Source organism: Orycteropus afer, unplaced genomic scaffold, assembly GCF_000298275.1.
Source record: "Orycteropus afer afer isolate SDZICR_OR568_19922 unplaced genomic scaffold, OryAfe1.0 scaffold00160, whole genome shotgun sequence".
NCBI classification, from domain to species: Eukaryota; Metazoa; Chordata; class Mammalia; order Tubulidentata; family Orycteropodidae; genus Orycteropus; species Orycteropus afer.
The window spans coordinates 637,331-654,958 of record NW_006921747.1 but is presented as its reverse complement, the minus strand read 5'-3'; the positions used below and the strand labels follow the sequence as shown (position 1 = coordinate 654,958).

The window sequence follows — 17,628 nt, the reverse complement described above, 5'->3', positions numbered from 1 at the left end:
AGGTGATAACTTTTAATGTAAGTGTACTCATTTGTCTATGCTTGCTGTAAACTGAAATTACTGCCTGCAACATTTCATAATCTACAAAATCAGAGTCAAGAGAAAAATCATTTGGATGACTTTTAGTTATATCTCTTTTAAAACTGTCTATGAGAAAATAAACCAATATGTAATGCTATTTACTGAAGGAAAAAGAAAAGCAAGGAAAAACAAACATCCTTCAAGGTCTTTCATTCATTTCATCAATTAAGACACACAAGGCAGCATCCTTCTCTATAATCTGGTCTCTCCTATGACCAGAATTTTCTCTTTGTTGTTCATTTTGTCCAGTACAATTATTGCTATCATCAGCATCCATTGGTTCAGTTTGTACTTTAATTCCTGCTTCTGTATGCGGCAAATCATCAGGCAAAGAAGCCAAGCAATTTTGAATCATCTCAATGACTCGTTCCAGGTGCTTTTGAAACCTCTCAGCTGTTTCAAGACGTTGCCGTTTCTGCACCTCCATCATGACCCTCAAAGTCTCCCTTGCTTGATGGGGTCGATATTCATTTATCAGATGATGCACGTGGACAAAAAGCAGCTTAAGATCCTCTAGCTTCTCTTCTCGTTTTATACTCCCAGGACTTCTTATCAAGATATCTAAGAGGTCTAAGAAATTAATAAGGATAGACATATTGAGTTTTCTCAGTTCTTTCTTATGATCAAACTGCATAGGATGAAGCCGTTCAATGCCCTGACTTTCCAGAGGGCGAATGATAAGATCATCACATTGGAACTGGTTGCCAAACATCATATAACTATCTTTTATTGGAGGTGGAGGCTTGGGGGCAAGGCCTTCCTGAATATTTTCATCTGTGTATTCTTTAATGTACTGCATCGGAGGTGGTGGAAGTGCACTGACTTGCTGTGGTTCACCCATTGTGGAAGATCAGGAACCTACAGAAATCAACCAAAGATTTAGAGTAGAACTACAAAACAAACCCTGTCACATTTAGTGACTATACACAGAATATTTTATTCTGGCAGGATGGGGCCTAGAGTAAGAAGAATCCTGTAGTTTCTAAAACTAACATATTTATAAACAGGGAAAGGCTTCCAATCTTTTCTAGTTAGGCATTATATGCTCATTCATCCAAGTACTCCAAATATTTTTTTCTTTTCTACTAAATACTTTCATCAGCATGGAAAACATGGAGTACCTTTCATCTATTAAAAAAAATCTTGATTCCATATCTCTCACCAGTTATACCCCATTTCTCTACTACTCTTCATAGCAAAACTACACATGCTGTCTCCCCATTTCATGTCCCAATCACTTCTATTTTACATTTTTGGTTGAATTTCAAAAGCAAATACTTAAGTATAACTCTGAGAAACACCCTGACAAAATTAGCATTGCTCACATCCAGACACATGGTATCATCTGAATTTCTTCAATAAAATAACAATTTAATTCTACACCCTTTTCCTCCCCATACAATTTTTTATGGACTCAGTAACTTTTCTACATTTTCTATAGAAATTTCAAATCCAAATGTATCTTCCATGGCCACATAATCTCTACCTATTCCATTTTAAGCCTAAGTATATCATAAAAGAGATTACAAGTGCTCTTTTAGGCTTTTTATCAGTTTCATGATACATCATCATCCTCCAACATCAGAGGGGGCAAGTAACATACCAGAAGCACTTTTATACATAGGAATTTGTTAGGTATGACGGTACATGTGCAACAGTCCTGAGTTTCTACCAAGCCACAAAACTCCAGAGAATGATGCTAAGAGTCAAGGGAGCATCATTCTTAATACAACAATAACAAAAAAAAAAAAAAACATTGCCATTGAGTTCTTACTTATGGTGACCCCAGGTGCTCCACAAAGTTTTCTTGGCTGTACTCTTCACAGAAGCAGATTGCCAGGACTTTCTTCTACAGTGCCACTGAGTGAGGTTGAATCAACAACCTTGTAGGTCAGTAATCAATAGTAAACCATTTGTGCCAACCAAAAAAAAAAAAAAAACCACAATCATTGCCATTCCAACTCAAAGCGACCTGATAGGACAGAAGAACTGACCCACAGGTTTCCAAGACTTAGCAGCTAAGTCCTTTAACCACCACAGCACCAGGGCTCCTCCTGCCACCCAGGGACCTTTACTATAACTATCCCATTGCCAATGAATTGATTCTGACTCATAGTGACCCTATAGGGCAGAGCAGAACTTCCCCACAGGGTTTCAGAAGCTGTAATCTTCACAAAAGCAGACTGTCCCATCTTTCTCCAGCAGAGTGGCTGGTGTGTTAGAACTGTGGGTTGGAACCACCAACCTTCCAGTTAGCAACGAAGCTCTGAGCCACTACACCATTAGGGCTCCTTTATTACAACTATTAAATATATATATATATATATATATATATATATGTTGTTGTTGTTGTATATATATATATATAGAGAGAGAGAGAGAGAGAGGGTTATTATGACCATATCAACCCTCAATACACTACTTTCCTAGGCTTTGGCATATTCATTTTTGTCATTCTCCACTCTGGCTTTAACCTGCTGCCACTCTACTAAAATCGCTTATCAACAATCACCACATGGCTAAACCCAATGGGTAACTATCTGTGTTCATCTTAATCTCTTAGCAGCATAACCATTGCTGCTTCTTCCTTCTCAACACTTTCTTTTTCCCTCTGCTTCTGTGACCTCACATTCTTATTTTCCTCCTCCTTCACTGCCACTCTCTCTTAGTCTCCTTTGCCGCCTTTCCTTCTCTACCAAAACCGTGATGCTGGTGTGCCTCAAAGCTCTTCCCTGGACCCTGTTTCTCTCTACATCAGAGAATCACAAAGTCAAATATCAAAAGTAAAAGGCAAGAAACAAACAGTGAAGCACTTGGGGGAGAGATTATGGTTAAGTGTACGCATGCCAGATCTCAATGCCTCCAGATAGTAATATTCATGTGGAATGAAGGTTCACTGGTTCTCAGTTTCCTAATTTTCTGGGAGAACTGAGACCCAGATTTTTATGTGAAATTCTGTGGAGCCAAAAAAGAAAATATACACACAATCTTTGTGGACTGCAAGCCACAAGTTTTAGACTCTGTAACCACCTGATTCTATTCTACCCCAGGTGATCTAGATCAATTTCATAGCTTTTCAATATCATCTTTTTAAATACTATCTCAGTGGTCCTCTACTAAGGGCAATTTTACACACCCCCAAGGGACATGTGGCAAGGTCTGAAAACCTTTCTGGTTGTCACTACTGGGGAAAGGGGGGGGGGACACGACTCACTGCCATTGAGTCAAGTCTATTCCAACTCACAGCAACCCCTCCTTGGGTTTCCGAAGTGGTATCTCTACAGAAGTGGATTACCCAGTCTTCCTTCCGAGGGTTGGCTGGTGGGTTTGAATCACCAGCCTTCTGGTTAACAGTCAAATGCCTTAGGCACTATGCCACCAGAGCGCCCACAACTAGAGAAGGGGAGTGCTACTGGCATCTAATGGGTACAGGCTGAGGATGCTGTACACACAAGACAGCCTCCCACCAGAAGGCATCATCTGGCCTAAAATGACAAAAGTGCCAAGATGAAGAAACCCTCATCTGTACGTCTTTGACTCCTTAATTTTTATCTCCAGTGCAGACTGCCTCTCTGAGTAACAACTGGACCAATAAGCAGCATCATGATAATTGGAGGAAAGATTGAAGTTGTCAAAGATTTCATATTACTTGGTTCCACAATCAACACCAATGAAAGCAGCAGTCAAGACATCAGATGACATATTGCACTGGGCGTATCTGCTGCAAAAACCTCTTTCAAGTGCTGGAGAGCAAAGATGTCTCTTTGAAGACTAAGGTGTGTCTAACCCAAGCCATGGTAGTTTCAATCACTTCGTATGCATATGAGAGCTGGACAAGGAAGACCAAAGAAGAGTTGATGCTTTCGAGTTGTGCCGTTGGCGATAGATACTGAAAGTACCATGGACTGCTAAGAGAACTAACATATCTGTCCCAGAAGAAGTGCAGCCAGAATGTTCCTTGGACACAAGAATGGCTAGACTTCTTTTGACCTACTTTGGTCATGTTGTCAAAAGGAACCATTCCCTGGAGAAGGATATCATGCTCAGTAAAGTGGAAGGTCAACAAAAAAGGAGAAGACTCTCAATGAGATGCATTGACACAGTGGCTGCAATGATGGGTTCTGGTATATCAAGTACTATGAGGCTGGCAGCATAGTGGCTAAGACACTTGCCTGCTAACCAGACAGCTGGGGGTTCAAACCCACCAGCCACTCCTCGGAAGGAAGGTTGGGCAATCCTACTTCCGTAGTGATACTGCCTCGGAAACCCAAGGAGGGGGTCGCTATGAGTCGGGTTTGACTCGACGGCACATAACAACAACAACAACATGAGGCTGGCACAGGACCAGGCAGTGTTTTGTTCTGTTGTACATAGGGACACTTTGAGTCAGAGCCAACTCAATGGCACCTAACAACATTATTCCTTCAAATATTTTTCTAATGTACAAAATGACTACATGGGCATGATGATTAATATAGCTAATATATGAGTATACACTATATGCCAGAAATTGTTCTAAATACTTTTCTCATGGTTGTAAGAAATCTGCAAAAGGTACTCTTACTACCTCAATTTTAGAGACATCTGGTTCAGAAAGTTAAGCACTTGCCTAACGTCACAGGATAGATAACAGAGTAAGGATCCAGAGCCTAAACTCTTAAATACTACACTATACCATCTTTCAAGGATAAAGAAAAGACATTGTCTCCATCGTAGTGTTACTTACAATCTATCAAGAACAGGTAAGTTACTACTTACCAAAAACACAAAAAAACAAAACTAAAAATTCTACATAAGAAAATATATCGTAAGCAAATTTTAAAAAATAACTGGGAGAAAAATGTTTGTAATATATGACAGAGTGAGTATTAGAAATTTTATTTTGATGCTTTAAAACTTATTTTCAGACTCCATCCGCACTACAAGGAATGTACTGTGGTATCAGGAATTTTGCCTATCTTGTTCACAACCCTATCTCCAGCATGTAAAACAGTGCCTAGGAAATGATTGATCATCAAAGCATCCATTGAATGAGTTTTTTTAAAACCTATGCTGAAAATAAATAAATAAATAAATAGGCAAAGGATGACAAGAAGAAAAACACAAAAGCCAAATAATGGTAGGAAAATGTTCAGAGTAATACACTTTTTACAACAAATTTTAAAATGCTATTTTTATCTAACAGAACATCAAGATTTCAAATAGTCCATCCTTCAGCAAATGCCAGAACATCTCCTATGCAGCAACTCCAGCAGAGGTCACATTTCTTCTCAGGATCTCCAGGGGAGTGGTCATCCCAACTTTAGAAGCAGTACTTTAACTATTTTGACCCAGCAGGGAAGCATTCTCAGATTGAGAGCACCAACTCACTTTAGCTCTCATAGATGCAGCCACCATCACTACCACTGCATGACTCTCATAGCTGGGAAGCCAATACCATCCAAGAAAATATGGAGAATTCTCAGGCACAACTGATGGGTATGGAACCTAATGTATCTTTGGAATTTAATATGGCAATTTCAAAATTTTACAAGTTGATCATCTTTAAACAAAAGACCCCATTTCTAGAAATTTATCCTATAAAAATACTGCTGTTGTTATGTGCCATCGGGTCGGACCCGACTCATAGTGACCCCTCCTTGGATTTCCAAGGCACTTATCACTACAGAAGTAGATTGCCCCATTTTCCTTCCGAGGAGTGGCTGGTGGGTTTGAAATGTCAGCCTTCTGGTTAGCAGTCAAGTGCCTTAGGCACTATGCTACCAGAGCTCCCAAAAATACTGCTAGAAGTGCATAAAGATGTGTGCAAGGATGTTTTAACAATGCACTGTTTTGAAAAGTTGGAAATAACCCACACCTTCATCAATATGGAGGAAACCAAGTCTATGCAATCTACTTCCGTAAAGATTTACTGCCTCAGAAACACAATGTGAGTCACTATGAGTCGGAATTGGCTTTATGGCAGTGGGTTTTCATCAGTATGAGGGCTGGACAAAATATGATGTCCATATGATACTATATTACCATCAAGGAAAAAAGGGTGAGTGTGTGTATATGTGAGAGAAGTTTATGAAGAGTTAAGTATTGTTTCAATTATTTACAAGACACCTTTATTAGTTGCAAACAGTTATAATCAACTTTTTTAAATGTTTTATTTTACGAAATTCTAAATTCATTCTTGACCTTAATTTCCCAAATTTTAACATTTTCTCTCATTTGCATTTATTGGTCACTCATCATTTACCTTTGTGGTGGTTATGTGTCCACTTGGCTAGGCCTGGTTTTGAGTGGCTGGGCAGCTGGACACAGTTATTCCCCATGATGAGACTGGTAATCAACTCCATGGTGGAATCTACTGGAGCAGCTGAGCACCTTTCTTAGGGATGTGGTCCACTTCCAGTATATAAGCAGCAGCATTGAGAGAGGTCTCTGCAGATTTTTGGTATGCCTGGATCCTGCACGTAGCCAAATCTTTATTTAGCAGCCTGCCCCATTTTCTGCAGATCTTGGGACTGTCTCTGAACTTTAACTAGTAGCCTGTCATGTTGTTTGATAATCTCACAACTGTGCCATTTTATTTGTCAGCCTTGGGTTTGTCAGCCTCAGCAGCTAGCAGCTGCCTGAGTTACGAAAAGCCTCTAGCTTCAGTGGGCCCGGAGAGAGAGACATGGCTGAGGCCTAAGGTCGAGGGGCCTTTGCACAGTCCCTAGAGCTGGCACTTTGAACTCAGACTTTTAGCCTTCCCAACTGTAAGAGAATACATCCATATGTTCAAACCACCCACTAGTGGAATGTTCTCTCAGAGCAGCACTAGATAACGAAATGAAAAAGAAAAAAAAAAAAAAAAAAACCTCACTGTCCTCCAGTTGATTCAGACTCACAGCGACCCCCACGTTTCCAAGCCTAAATCTTTACAGAAGTAGATTGCTCCATCCTCTTTCTGCAGAGCAGCTGGTGGGTTTTAACCACCAACCTTCTGGTTAGCAGTCAAGTATCTTAGGCACTGAGCCATCAGAACTCCTTAGGCAACCAAAACAACCAATTAAATACTTCAGTGTGTATCTCAAAAGCAAGAAGGTCCACAGCATAATAATCAAACTCAGGAACTATCATCAAAGGGCAAGTTCAAAATAAAATATTAGCCTAGTTTTCACCTTCCACAAGCCTTTATACTCTGGGAGTCCTGGCCTGTGCTCCCCACCATCAGGAGCAGTTCCATTTCCAAAACGAAAAATTGCCATTTTCCAAAAGCCAACCATGTGACAAGTACCATTGTTTTATACGCTGTTATTTAATGTTCATAGTAATTCTATGATCAGAGTCCGAGGGATTAATGTGGAAATGTACTTGTTCCAGATCAATTAGTAAATGGCAGAGCAGGGATACTTAATCCAGGGCCCTAGCTCTCTTAATCAGTAAGTATGAAGCTTCTACTGTACTAGAGCCTTGACATAAAACAGAAATTATGTTTATTTCGTTATTGCCTCTTTGAGCTTTTCGAGGGTAAGGATAGTGTTTCACTTATTTTAGTAAAAACAGAGCCACGCAGCATAGTCGGTGTTCAGACTCAACATCCACCTTCTAGTGTTTGTTTAGTTCTGAGGGCTTTAAATATATATGTATATTTCAGGGTCCCACAGCCAGGAATTTGATTCAGACTGTCCATAGGGAGCCCCTGCAATATAATTTCTAAAACCTCTCCGGGTGCGCCTGAGGAGTAAATTGCGATCTACCGCCATTAGCTCAGCTGATTTTCACAACTGTTCCCTGAAGCAGAATGGGCAGGACTGCTATTTCCATTTTACAAAGGACCAGAGCTTGAAAATGATTCGCCCAAAGCTACACAATTTAAAAAGCCGACCGCGCGGGAACTAGAATCCAGTCTCCCAACCTCAGTACAGCTCAATCTTCTTATCTGAAGGATGCCCGGGCCAGACGCACAGCTAACACCTTGCGGCCGGCTGTCCACTCCTGGGGTCCGGAGGCCACGCTCTCCAAAGGAGGGCGAGCAAGCGCCCCGGAGGTTAAGCTTGCCAAGTTTCCCCTAATTCCCTACCCAGCAATGAGGAAGCCGTGGGGTCCTGAGCAAGAAACGCACGCAGACTGAAGCCCCAAGCTGTCGCCGCCCACTCACCTTAACTCTTGGTTTACACTGGTAGCCGCCTTCGCCACCGCCACCAAAATCCAATTTCCGGTCTCCTTCTACAGGAAGAAGCTCTTGGCTGCTGTCCTTTGATTGGCTAGAAAGACTGTCTTTAACCGAGGCTCTAGTCCCGCCTCCAAGCACTAGATCACTATTGCGCCTGCGTGGCCCCAAATTGACGGCACAGTTGTCCTCGGGTTGTGGAGGTGAGTTTATTAGTGTACTTACCGAAAAAGAGAGCCTGATGACTCTGTCCAATTAAAAAAAAAAAAAAACACCTAAAACACTTTAACAAAGTATCCGTATGGCTTCTATAAAAACTAGAAAACACAGATAAACAGGCATTTTAAAAATAACAAACTACAAACTCACGTCAAAACTATATATAAAATATTTAAAGGATGTGTAAATATGTAAAATGTAAAAAAAAAATACAAAAAATGAGATTGGACTCTATAGTATTCGTAATTCTTTCAAATAAACATATTAACATAAAAACCAAATTCACTACGGTGGAGTCGGATCCGACTCATAGCGACTCCTCTTTGGGTTTCTGAGGTGACAATGCCTCGGAAACCCACGGACGGTCGCTATGAGCTGGATCCGACTGGAAGGCAGTGAGTTTGGTTTTTTGGTTTATCACTATGGAAATAGATTGCCCAATCGTCCTTCCGAGCAGTGGCTGGTGGGTTTGAACCTCCAGCCTTCTGGTTAATAGTCAAATGCCTTAGGCACTACACGACCAGAGCTCCCTTTGTTAACATGTTTGGGAGTTAATATATTCTGAATCTTTGTTCTTCACCATCCATTTGCTTTTATTTTGATTTAGGAATTCAAAACTGTCTATTAAAGTATTTCCAACCAACACATGACCAAGTTTTTTGTTGTTGTTTTTAAAGAATCAGATTCAAAGACTTCTTGGAGAGGTTATTTTCACAAGAAGTGACACAAATTTCTCTATTTGTGGGAATCTTAAAAGAGCTTTGCACGTGTAGCACTTCTAAGTAGAGATGTATTTTAACAGAGAAAACATTGGTAACTTTTACAAAAATCAACATGTTTTCATGAAAAATAAAATTGCTATTCTGATCAAAGTTTTCAGCAATTTTACTTCTTCAAAAATAAGATTCTTTCATTTCTTTTTCTTTTTTTAATTTTTTAACTTACTATTCCCCACAAAAAAACAAACTCACTGATGTGGAGTTTGATCAGACTCATAGTAAACCCTCCTTGGGTTTCTGAGGCGGTATCACTACAGAAGTAGATTCCCCAATCTTCCTTCTGAGGAGTGGCTGATGGGTTTGAACTGCCAGCCTTCTGGTCAGCAGTCAGATGCCTCGGGCACTACACCACCAGAGCTCCTAAATACAAAAGCAAAGAGAATAATGTAATCAATCTCTGTGTACTCATCACCACCATAAACCAGCCCCTAGAGCCTGGCACTTAGAACTCGAACTTAAAGCCTCCAAATCCAAATCGTAAGAATAAACTCCTCTTTGTTAAGGTCATCCCATTTGTGGTATATATTCTTGTGAGAGTGGCACTGGGTAACCAGAACACTTCTCTACTCAAAATTCTTTAAGACTTCCCAACTCATTTAGAATAAATTCAACCTCTTCACCATGGCCTATAAGACCCTTCAAAATTTACTTCTTGGCTCCCTCCTAGATATTATTTCTTACCATTTTTCTCCATGCTCACTCTTCTCCAGGCAAATTGACCTCATTTTTTTTCCCTCAACATAGCCAAGCACATTCCTTTCTCAGAGCTACTGATTTTCCTAGATCTCTCCATAGAACAAGGGGATGCTGCAGGGTTTAAAATCAGGAAGGGTGCTTGTCAGGGTTGCATCCTTTCACCATACTTATGCAATCTATAAGCTCAGCAAATAATACAAGAAGCTGGATTATATGAAGAAGAACACAGCATCAGGATTGGAGGAAGACTCATTAACAACTTGTGATATGCAGATAATACAATCTTACTTGCTGAAAGTGAAGACTCAAGCACTTACTAATGAAGATCAAAGACTACAGCCTTCAGTATGGATTACACCTCAACCTAAAGAAAACAAAAATCCTCCCAACTGGACCAATACCAATATCATGATAAATGGAGAAAAGATTGAAGTTGTCAGGGATTTCATATTGCTTGGATCCACAATAACCCTCAATGGAAGCAGCAAATCAAAAAATTGTTGTGGACAAATCTGCTGCAAAAGACCTCTTTAAAGTGTCAAGGAACAAAGATGTCACTTTGAAGACTAAGATGCACCTAAACTAAGCTATGGTGTTTTTAATGGCCTTATATGCATGAGAAAGCTGTACAATGAATAAGGAAGACCGAAGAAGAGTTGATACCTTTGAATTGTGGTGTTGGTAAAGAATACTGAATATACATACTGTGGACTGCCAGAAGAACAAACAAATCTGTCCTGGAGGAAGTGCAGCCAAAATGCTCCTTAGAAGTGAGAATGGCCAGACTTCATCTCACCTGCTTTGGTCATGTCAGAGGGACCATTCCCTAGAGAAGAATATCATGCTTGGTAAAGTAGAGGGTCAGCAAAACGGGGAGACCCTCAAGGAGATGGATTGACACAGTGGCTGCAACAATGGGCTCAAACATAGCAAGGATTGTGAGGATGACACAGGACTGGTCAGTGTTTCCTTCTTTTATACACAGGGTCACTATGAGTTGGAGCCAACTCAATGGCACCTAAAACAGCAACAACTCCATACATATTTGATTGCTTCACTCTCCCACTTTGTTCAGGTCTCTGGTCAATTGTGACCTACCTCAGAGTATTTCCCTGTCCACACTATACAAAATAGCACACCCCAGTTATTTTTTCCTTACTCTATGTCATCCTTCCTTCATAGCACTTGTTGTCATCTGAAAACAGAGTATATTTGTTTATTTTTCTTATCTTTCTTCCCCATCAAAATGTAAGGTTTAGGAAGATAGGGTCTTTGCCTGTTTTATTTTATTCACTCCTGCTTTCTTAGCATCTAGAACAGTTTCTGAAATTAGCAAGTACTCAATGAATATGTATTAAGTAACAAAATGAATATAATCATCATTTTATAGGATTTCATAATTGTGACATTGATGGATATACTGCAGTTTATTTAGCCAAGCCCCATTGTGTAAATATTTCTTCCCTCAATTTTTGTTATTCTAAGTACACTGGATAAACATCTTGATAATATATATTTGTACATGTGTCCAATTTGTTCCTTGGGACAAATTTCTAGAAATGGAATTATCAGACCCAAAGGTGGTGGGATCCAGTATTCATAACTGTCAGTCTAATGTTCTTTTCAATAAACTCCAAATTAACAATAGTTGTGAAGTACATATCTTGAGAAGGGCAAGTGAAAATATGGCAGGGCATGTAATAAGCATTTCTTTGTGTGGCTCTATTTCCAGAACTTAAATGGAAACTTTATTTTTTAAAGATGCCTACTGAGGTTTAATAAAGAACATGTTCATTCAATGAATCTTTATTATGTGTCTACCATGCCAGGCACACTATTCTAGAAGATAAAAAAGAGGCAAAAGCCTTGCCTTTTAGTGGAGAGACACAAACAAGCATGAATACAAATAAAAATCTCAGGTTTTTGTATAAGAGCTACTGGGAAAAAGAATACAGATTTACGTTATAGTGATGTGGCTACTTTATAGAGGGTGGTCAGGGGCAACCTATACCTGGAGATGACTTTGGAACTTAGTCAGGAATGAAGAGAAGGAGTAAACTATGCAGAGATCCAGGAGACAGCAACTGTAAAGAGCCTGAGGCCAGCATGATCTTCCTGAGTTAAACAGAGACAGGAAGGGAGAGTAGGAGGAGATGAAGGAGGAGAAACAAGCAGGGGTAGGTGGTAAGTGGAAACACACCTGTTTTAGGAGTTTAGCACTTTATAAAGATAGATCATCATTATTTATCATTGAGAACCAAGCAGCAAGCAGAAATAGTCCAGAGTTTTCTCAACCCTGTGGATTTTTTCTTTTAAGGTTAAGTTTAATGAGATATATTTTTCATAGAGTGAAATTAACTTTAGGCATATGGTTTGATGAGTTTTGACAAATGCATACTGTTGTGTAACCATCACCAGAAGGATCAAGCTGTAAAATATTTCCATTACCCTCCCCCCACATTTCTTTGTGTGTCTTTGTAGTCAATCCCATCCCTTCACTCCCAGTCCCTAGTAACCACTGCTGATTTCTGTCTGTGCAATTTTGCTTTTTCTAGAATATCATATAGGAGGCATATAGTATGTCTATTTTTGTATCTTTCTTATTTTCCTTAGCACAACGTACATATGTGCCATTATGTATATCTGTAGTTAGTTCCTTTTTATAGCTGAATACTGTTCCACTGTTTGGATGGAACACAATTTGTGTATCTACTCAGCAGGTATGTTGTTGTTGTTAAGTGCTGTTGAGTCATCTCCAACTCATAGCTATGCTATGCACAGCAGAATGAAACACTGCCCGGTCCTGTGCCAGCCTCACGATCCTTGCTATACCTGAGCCCATTGTTGTAGCCATTGTGTCAATCCATCTCATTGAGGATCTTCCCCTTTCTCATTGACCCTCCACTTTACCAAGTATGCTCTCCTTCTCCAGGGAATGGTTCCTTCTGACAACATGACCAAAGTAGGTAAGACAAAGTCTGGCCATTCTCACTTCCAAGGATCATTCGGGCTTCACTTCTTCCAGGACAGATTTGTTAGTCCGTTTAGCAGTCCATGGTACTCTTAGCATTCTTCTCCAACACCATAACTCAAAATCATCAACTCTTCTTTGATATTCCTTATTCACTGTCCAGCTCTCACATGCATAAGAGGCAATTAAAAACACCATGGCTTGGATTAGATGCACCTTAGTCTTCAAGGAGACACCTTTGCACTTCACCACTTGAAAGAGGTCTTTTGCAGCAGATTTGCCAATGCAATATGTCATCTGATGTCTTGACTACTGCTTCCATTGGTGAGTTTTGTAGAATCAAGTGATATAAAGTCCTTAACAACTTTTCTGCATCCACCGTGAAACTGTTTATTGGACCAGTTGTGAAGATTTTTGTTTTCTTTATATTGAGGTGTAATCCACAGTGCAGAGTGTAGTCTTTAATCGTCATCAGTAAGTGCTTCAATCATCTTACTTTCAGCAAGCAAAGTTATGTCATCTGTGTGTCACGGATTGTTAATGAGTCTTCCTCCAATCCTGATGCAACATTCTTCTTCATATAATCCAGTTTATCCTGTTATTTGCTCAGCATACAAATTGAATAAGTATGGTGGACGGATACAACACTGATGCACTCCTTTCTTGCTTTTAAACCTGTAGTATCCCCTTATTCTTAATGAATGACAGCATCCTAATCTATATATAGGTTCCTCATAAGTACAATCAAGTGTTCCGGAATTCCCATTCTTCTCAATGTTATGCATAATTTCTTATGATCCATCCATTCAAATGCTTTTCCATATTTAAAGCATAAATAAACATATTTCTGGTATTCTTTGCTTTCAGCTAAGATCCATCTGACATCGACAATGATATCTCTGGTTCCACATCCTCTTCTGAATCCAGCTTGCATTTATGGAAGTTCTCTGTCAATATACTGCTCCAACCATGTTTGAACTATTCTTCAGTAAGATTTTACTTGCATGTGATTTCAGTAATATCATTTGATAATTTCCCCTTTCTGTAGGATCACCTTTCTTTGGAATGAGTACAAATACAGATCTCCTTCAGTCATTTGGCCAAGTAGCTGTCTTCCAAAATCCTTGGCATAACCAAGTGAATGCCTCCAGCAGGGCATCTATTTGTTGAAATATCTCAAGGGGAATTCTGTCAATTCCTGGAGCCTTGTTCTTCGCCTATTCCTTCAGTGCAGCTTCAATTTCTTCTTTCAATACCAGGTATGTCCCACCTGAATTTAGAGACCATCTGAAGAATAGGTTTGATACATTGAACACAGAGACCAGATGGATTGTAGGATGAAATCAAGAACATCATACATGAAGAAAGCAAAAGATCATTAAAAAGACAGGAAAGGAAGAAAAGACCAAAGTGCATTTCAGAAGAGACTCTGAAACTTGCTCTTGAATGGAGAGTAGCTAAAGTAACTGGAAGAAATGACAAAATAAAAGATCTGCACAGAAGACTTCAAAGGGCAGTTTGGGAAGACAAAGTAGATTATTATAATGAAATGTGCAAAGACCTGGAGGTAGAAAACCAAAAGGGAAGGACATGCTCAGCATTTCTCAAGGTGAAAGAACTGAATAAAAGATTCAAGCCTCGAGTTACAATATTGAAGGATTCTTTTTTAATTTTTATAGTAATTTGGGTGAAAGTTTACAGAGCAAATTCATCTTCCATACAGCAGTTCATACACATTTTCTTTCATGACATTGACTGCAGTCCCCACAATGTGACAGCTCTCTTCTCACTTCCTTCCTGTAGTTACCTTTCCCTGCATACTTCTGTCCTATACGTTCCTGCCCTCTGAGCTATCTCCCTGTTCAAATACTGCCCTTCTGTTCTCCCATGATCGTTCTAACGAGTGTAACTATCTATGTGGTGTAAAGGTTCACCTTATATGCCAGTCTATTGTTTGACTAGAAGCCATGGGAATGAGTTCAATTCCAGACCTGAAGGCTAAGTAGAGGTCATGGTCTTGGGGATTTCACCTGGATCTATCATACCAGTAAACCTGGTCTTTTTCATGATTTTGAGTTTTGTTCCATGTTGTTCTCTAACTCTATCCAAGATCTCCTGCACTGATCCCTTTCCCAGTAGTTGACAATGCTAGCTGGGCACCATCTAGTTCTTCTGGTCTCATGGCCATATATAGGTTGAGGTTCGCATGGTCCACTTGTCCCTTGGACTAATAGTTTCCATGTGTCTTTAGTTTTCTTCATTCTTCTTTGCTCCGGACAGGGAGAGACCAATTGTTGCATCTGGATGGCCACTTGCAAGATTTTAAGACCCCAGTTGCTACTCATCAGAGTAGGATGTAGAAAAATGTTTTTATGCAGTATGCACACACACACTACCATCGAGTTGGATCTGACTCATAGTGACGTCTCCTTGGGTTTCCAAGGCAGTATCACTACAGAAGTAGATTGCCCAAACTTCTTTCCAAAGAGTGGCTGGTGGGTTTGAACTGCCAGCCTTCTGGTTAGCAGTCAAATGCCTTAGGTACTATGCCATAGGTTATGCCAATTAAGCTTGATGATGCCTGCAACCATGGTCCCGAGCCCACAGGTCCAATAACTTGCTCCATCATGTTGGTTGACTGTGGCTAGGAAGTTATCATATCTTTACCCACTGTTCTATTTATATGGACAATCTTATAGCACATACATAGGTACAAATATCATCTGACAACCTTACATGTTCATGGATATATTACCTTTTTCCTAGACCTACCTGATCATTCAGCCTGCCTACCCATCTACTTACCCATGGATTAATATTTGTTATCATTGATAATGCAGTATTGTATATATAAAATTATTTATCTTTATTGTCTGTACCTCTTGTGCACCTCTCTGTGTCTTCCTTTTCCTTGGTGTTATTGTGGTGGTCGCTTGATTTGGTATATTGCCTTTCCCTTCCCACAAATCAATATTTGTCTCTTATCTATCTAACAATTTTCTCTCTCCTCCTCTCCCATCCCTGGTAACCAGCAAAGAAAGTTTCCTTCCACATATAAACCTTCCCCTAACTTTTTATAATAATGGACTAATACAATATTTGTCATTCTGTGATTGACTTATTTCACTCAGCTTAATGTCTTCCAAGTTCATCCATGTTATGCAGTGTTTTACGGATTCTACATTATTCTTTAGAGTTGCATAGTATTCCGTTGTGTGTATGGTACCATAGTTTGGTTATCCATTCTTAAATTGATGGGCACTTAGGTTGTTTTCATCTGTTTGCTATTGTCAATAGTGCTGCAATGAACATGAGTGTGCATATATCTGTTCATGTCCTGGCTGTCACTTGTTTAGGATTTATACCTGGTATTGGTATTTCAAATGGTATTTCTATTTCCAACTTTTTAAGGAATCACCATACCAATTTCCTCAGTGGTTGTATCATTTTGCAGTCCCACTAGCATTGTATGAGAGTCCCAATCTCTCCACATCCTCACCAGCATTTGTTTTTTCTGTCTTGTTGAAGTTTGCTATTAGTGCTGGGGCCAGACGTTATCTCATTGTTGTTTTGATTTGCATATCTCTAATGGCTATTGATCATGAATAATTCTTCATGTGTTTGTGGTCACCTGAATGTCTTCTTTGGTGAAGTGTCTGTTCATGTCTTCTGCCCATTTTTTAATTGGATTGTTTGTCTTTTTGATGTTGAGGTGTTGGAGTTGTCTATAAATTTTAGATATAAGTCCCTTGTCAGATATGTTGTTGCCAAATATTTTTTCCCAATCTGTAAGTTCTCTTTTCTCTCTTTTGGAGAAGTCTTTTGAAGCACATAAAAGGTTAATTTTTAGAAGGTGCCAATGATCTAGTTTATCTTCTACTGTTTGTGCATTTTGGGTCATGCTTGACAGTCTATTTATGCCATTGTTGTTGTTGTTGTTATGTGCCGTCGAGTCAGACACGACTCATAGCGACCCCTTCTTGGGTTTCCAAGGCAATATCACTACGGAAGTAGATTGCCCCATCTTCCTTCCGAGGAGTGGCTGGTGGGTTTGAACCACCAGCCTTCTGGTGAGCAGTCAAGTGTCTTAGCCACTATGCTACCAGAGCTCCCATTTATTGCTATATATTAAATAAATAAATAAACCTTACTTCTGTCAAGTCAGATCTGACTCATAGCAACTTCTCCTTGGATTCCTGAGCTGTTATCACTACAGAAGTAGATTGCCCAGTCCTCTAAATTTGTCCCTATTTTTTCCTTGAGAAACTTCATAGTTTTAGGTTTCACATTTAAGTCTTTGATCCATCCAGTGTTAGTTTTTGTGTATGGTGTGAGTTACGGATCTTGTTTCATTTTTCTGAAAATAGATATCCAGTTTTGCCAGCACCATTTGTTAAAGAGATTATCTCTTCCCCATTTAATGGATTTTAGCCCTTTGCTAAAGATCGGTTGACCATAGGTCTATTGATCTAATTCTGGATTCTCAATTCTGTTCCACTGGTATATGTGTCCATTGTACCAATATCAGGCAGTTTTGACTACTGTGGCTGTATAGTAGGTTTTGAGGTCTGGGAGGGATGAGACTTTCTACTTTGTTCTTCTTCAATAGTCCTTTGCTTATCCAAGTTCTCTTTCCTTTCCATATAAAATTAGTGATTGTTTTTTTTTTTTTTTTTTCATGTCCTTAAAGAATGTTGATGGAATCTGGATTGGGATTGCATTGAATGTATAGATTG

The 17,628-nt window shown here is 39.6% G+C and overlaps 1 protein-coding gene across 1 annotated transcript; it reads right to left on the bottom strand.

Moving 5' to 3' along the window:
* Positions 1-220: 220 nt before the first annotated feature.
* MED7 (mediator complex subunit 7) lies at positions 221-922 on the bottom strand. The gene has a single exon (XM_007946408.2). The coding sequence runs from the start codon at positions 920-922 to the stop codon at positions 221-223; it is 702 nt and encodes a 233-aa protein (XP_007944599.1).
* Positions 923-17,628: the final 16,706 nt, after the last annotated feature.

Excerpts from the sequence above, each read along its gene's own strand:
- MED7 (XM_007946408.2), bottom strand. The coding sequence starts at position 922 with ATGGGTGAACCACAGCAAGTCAGTGCACTTCCACCACCTCCGATGCAG.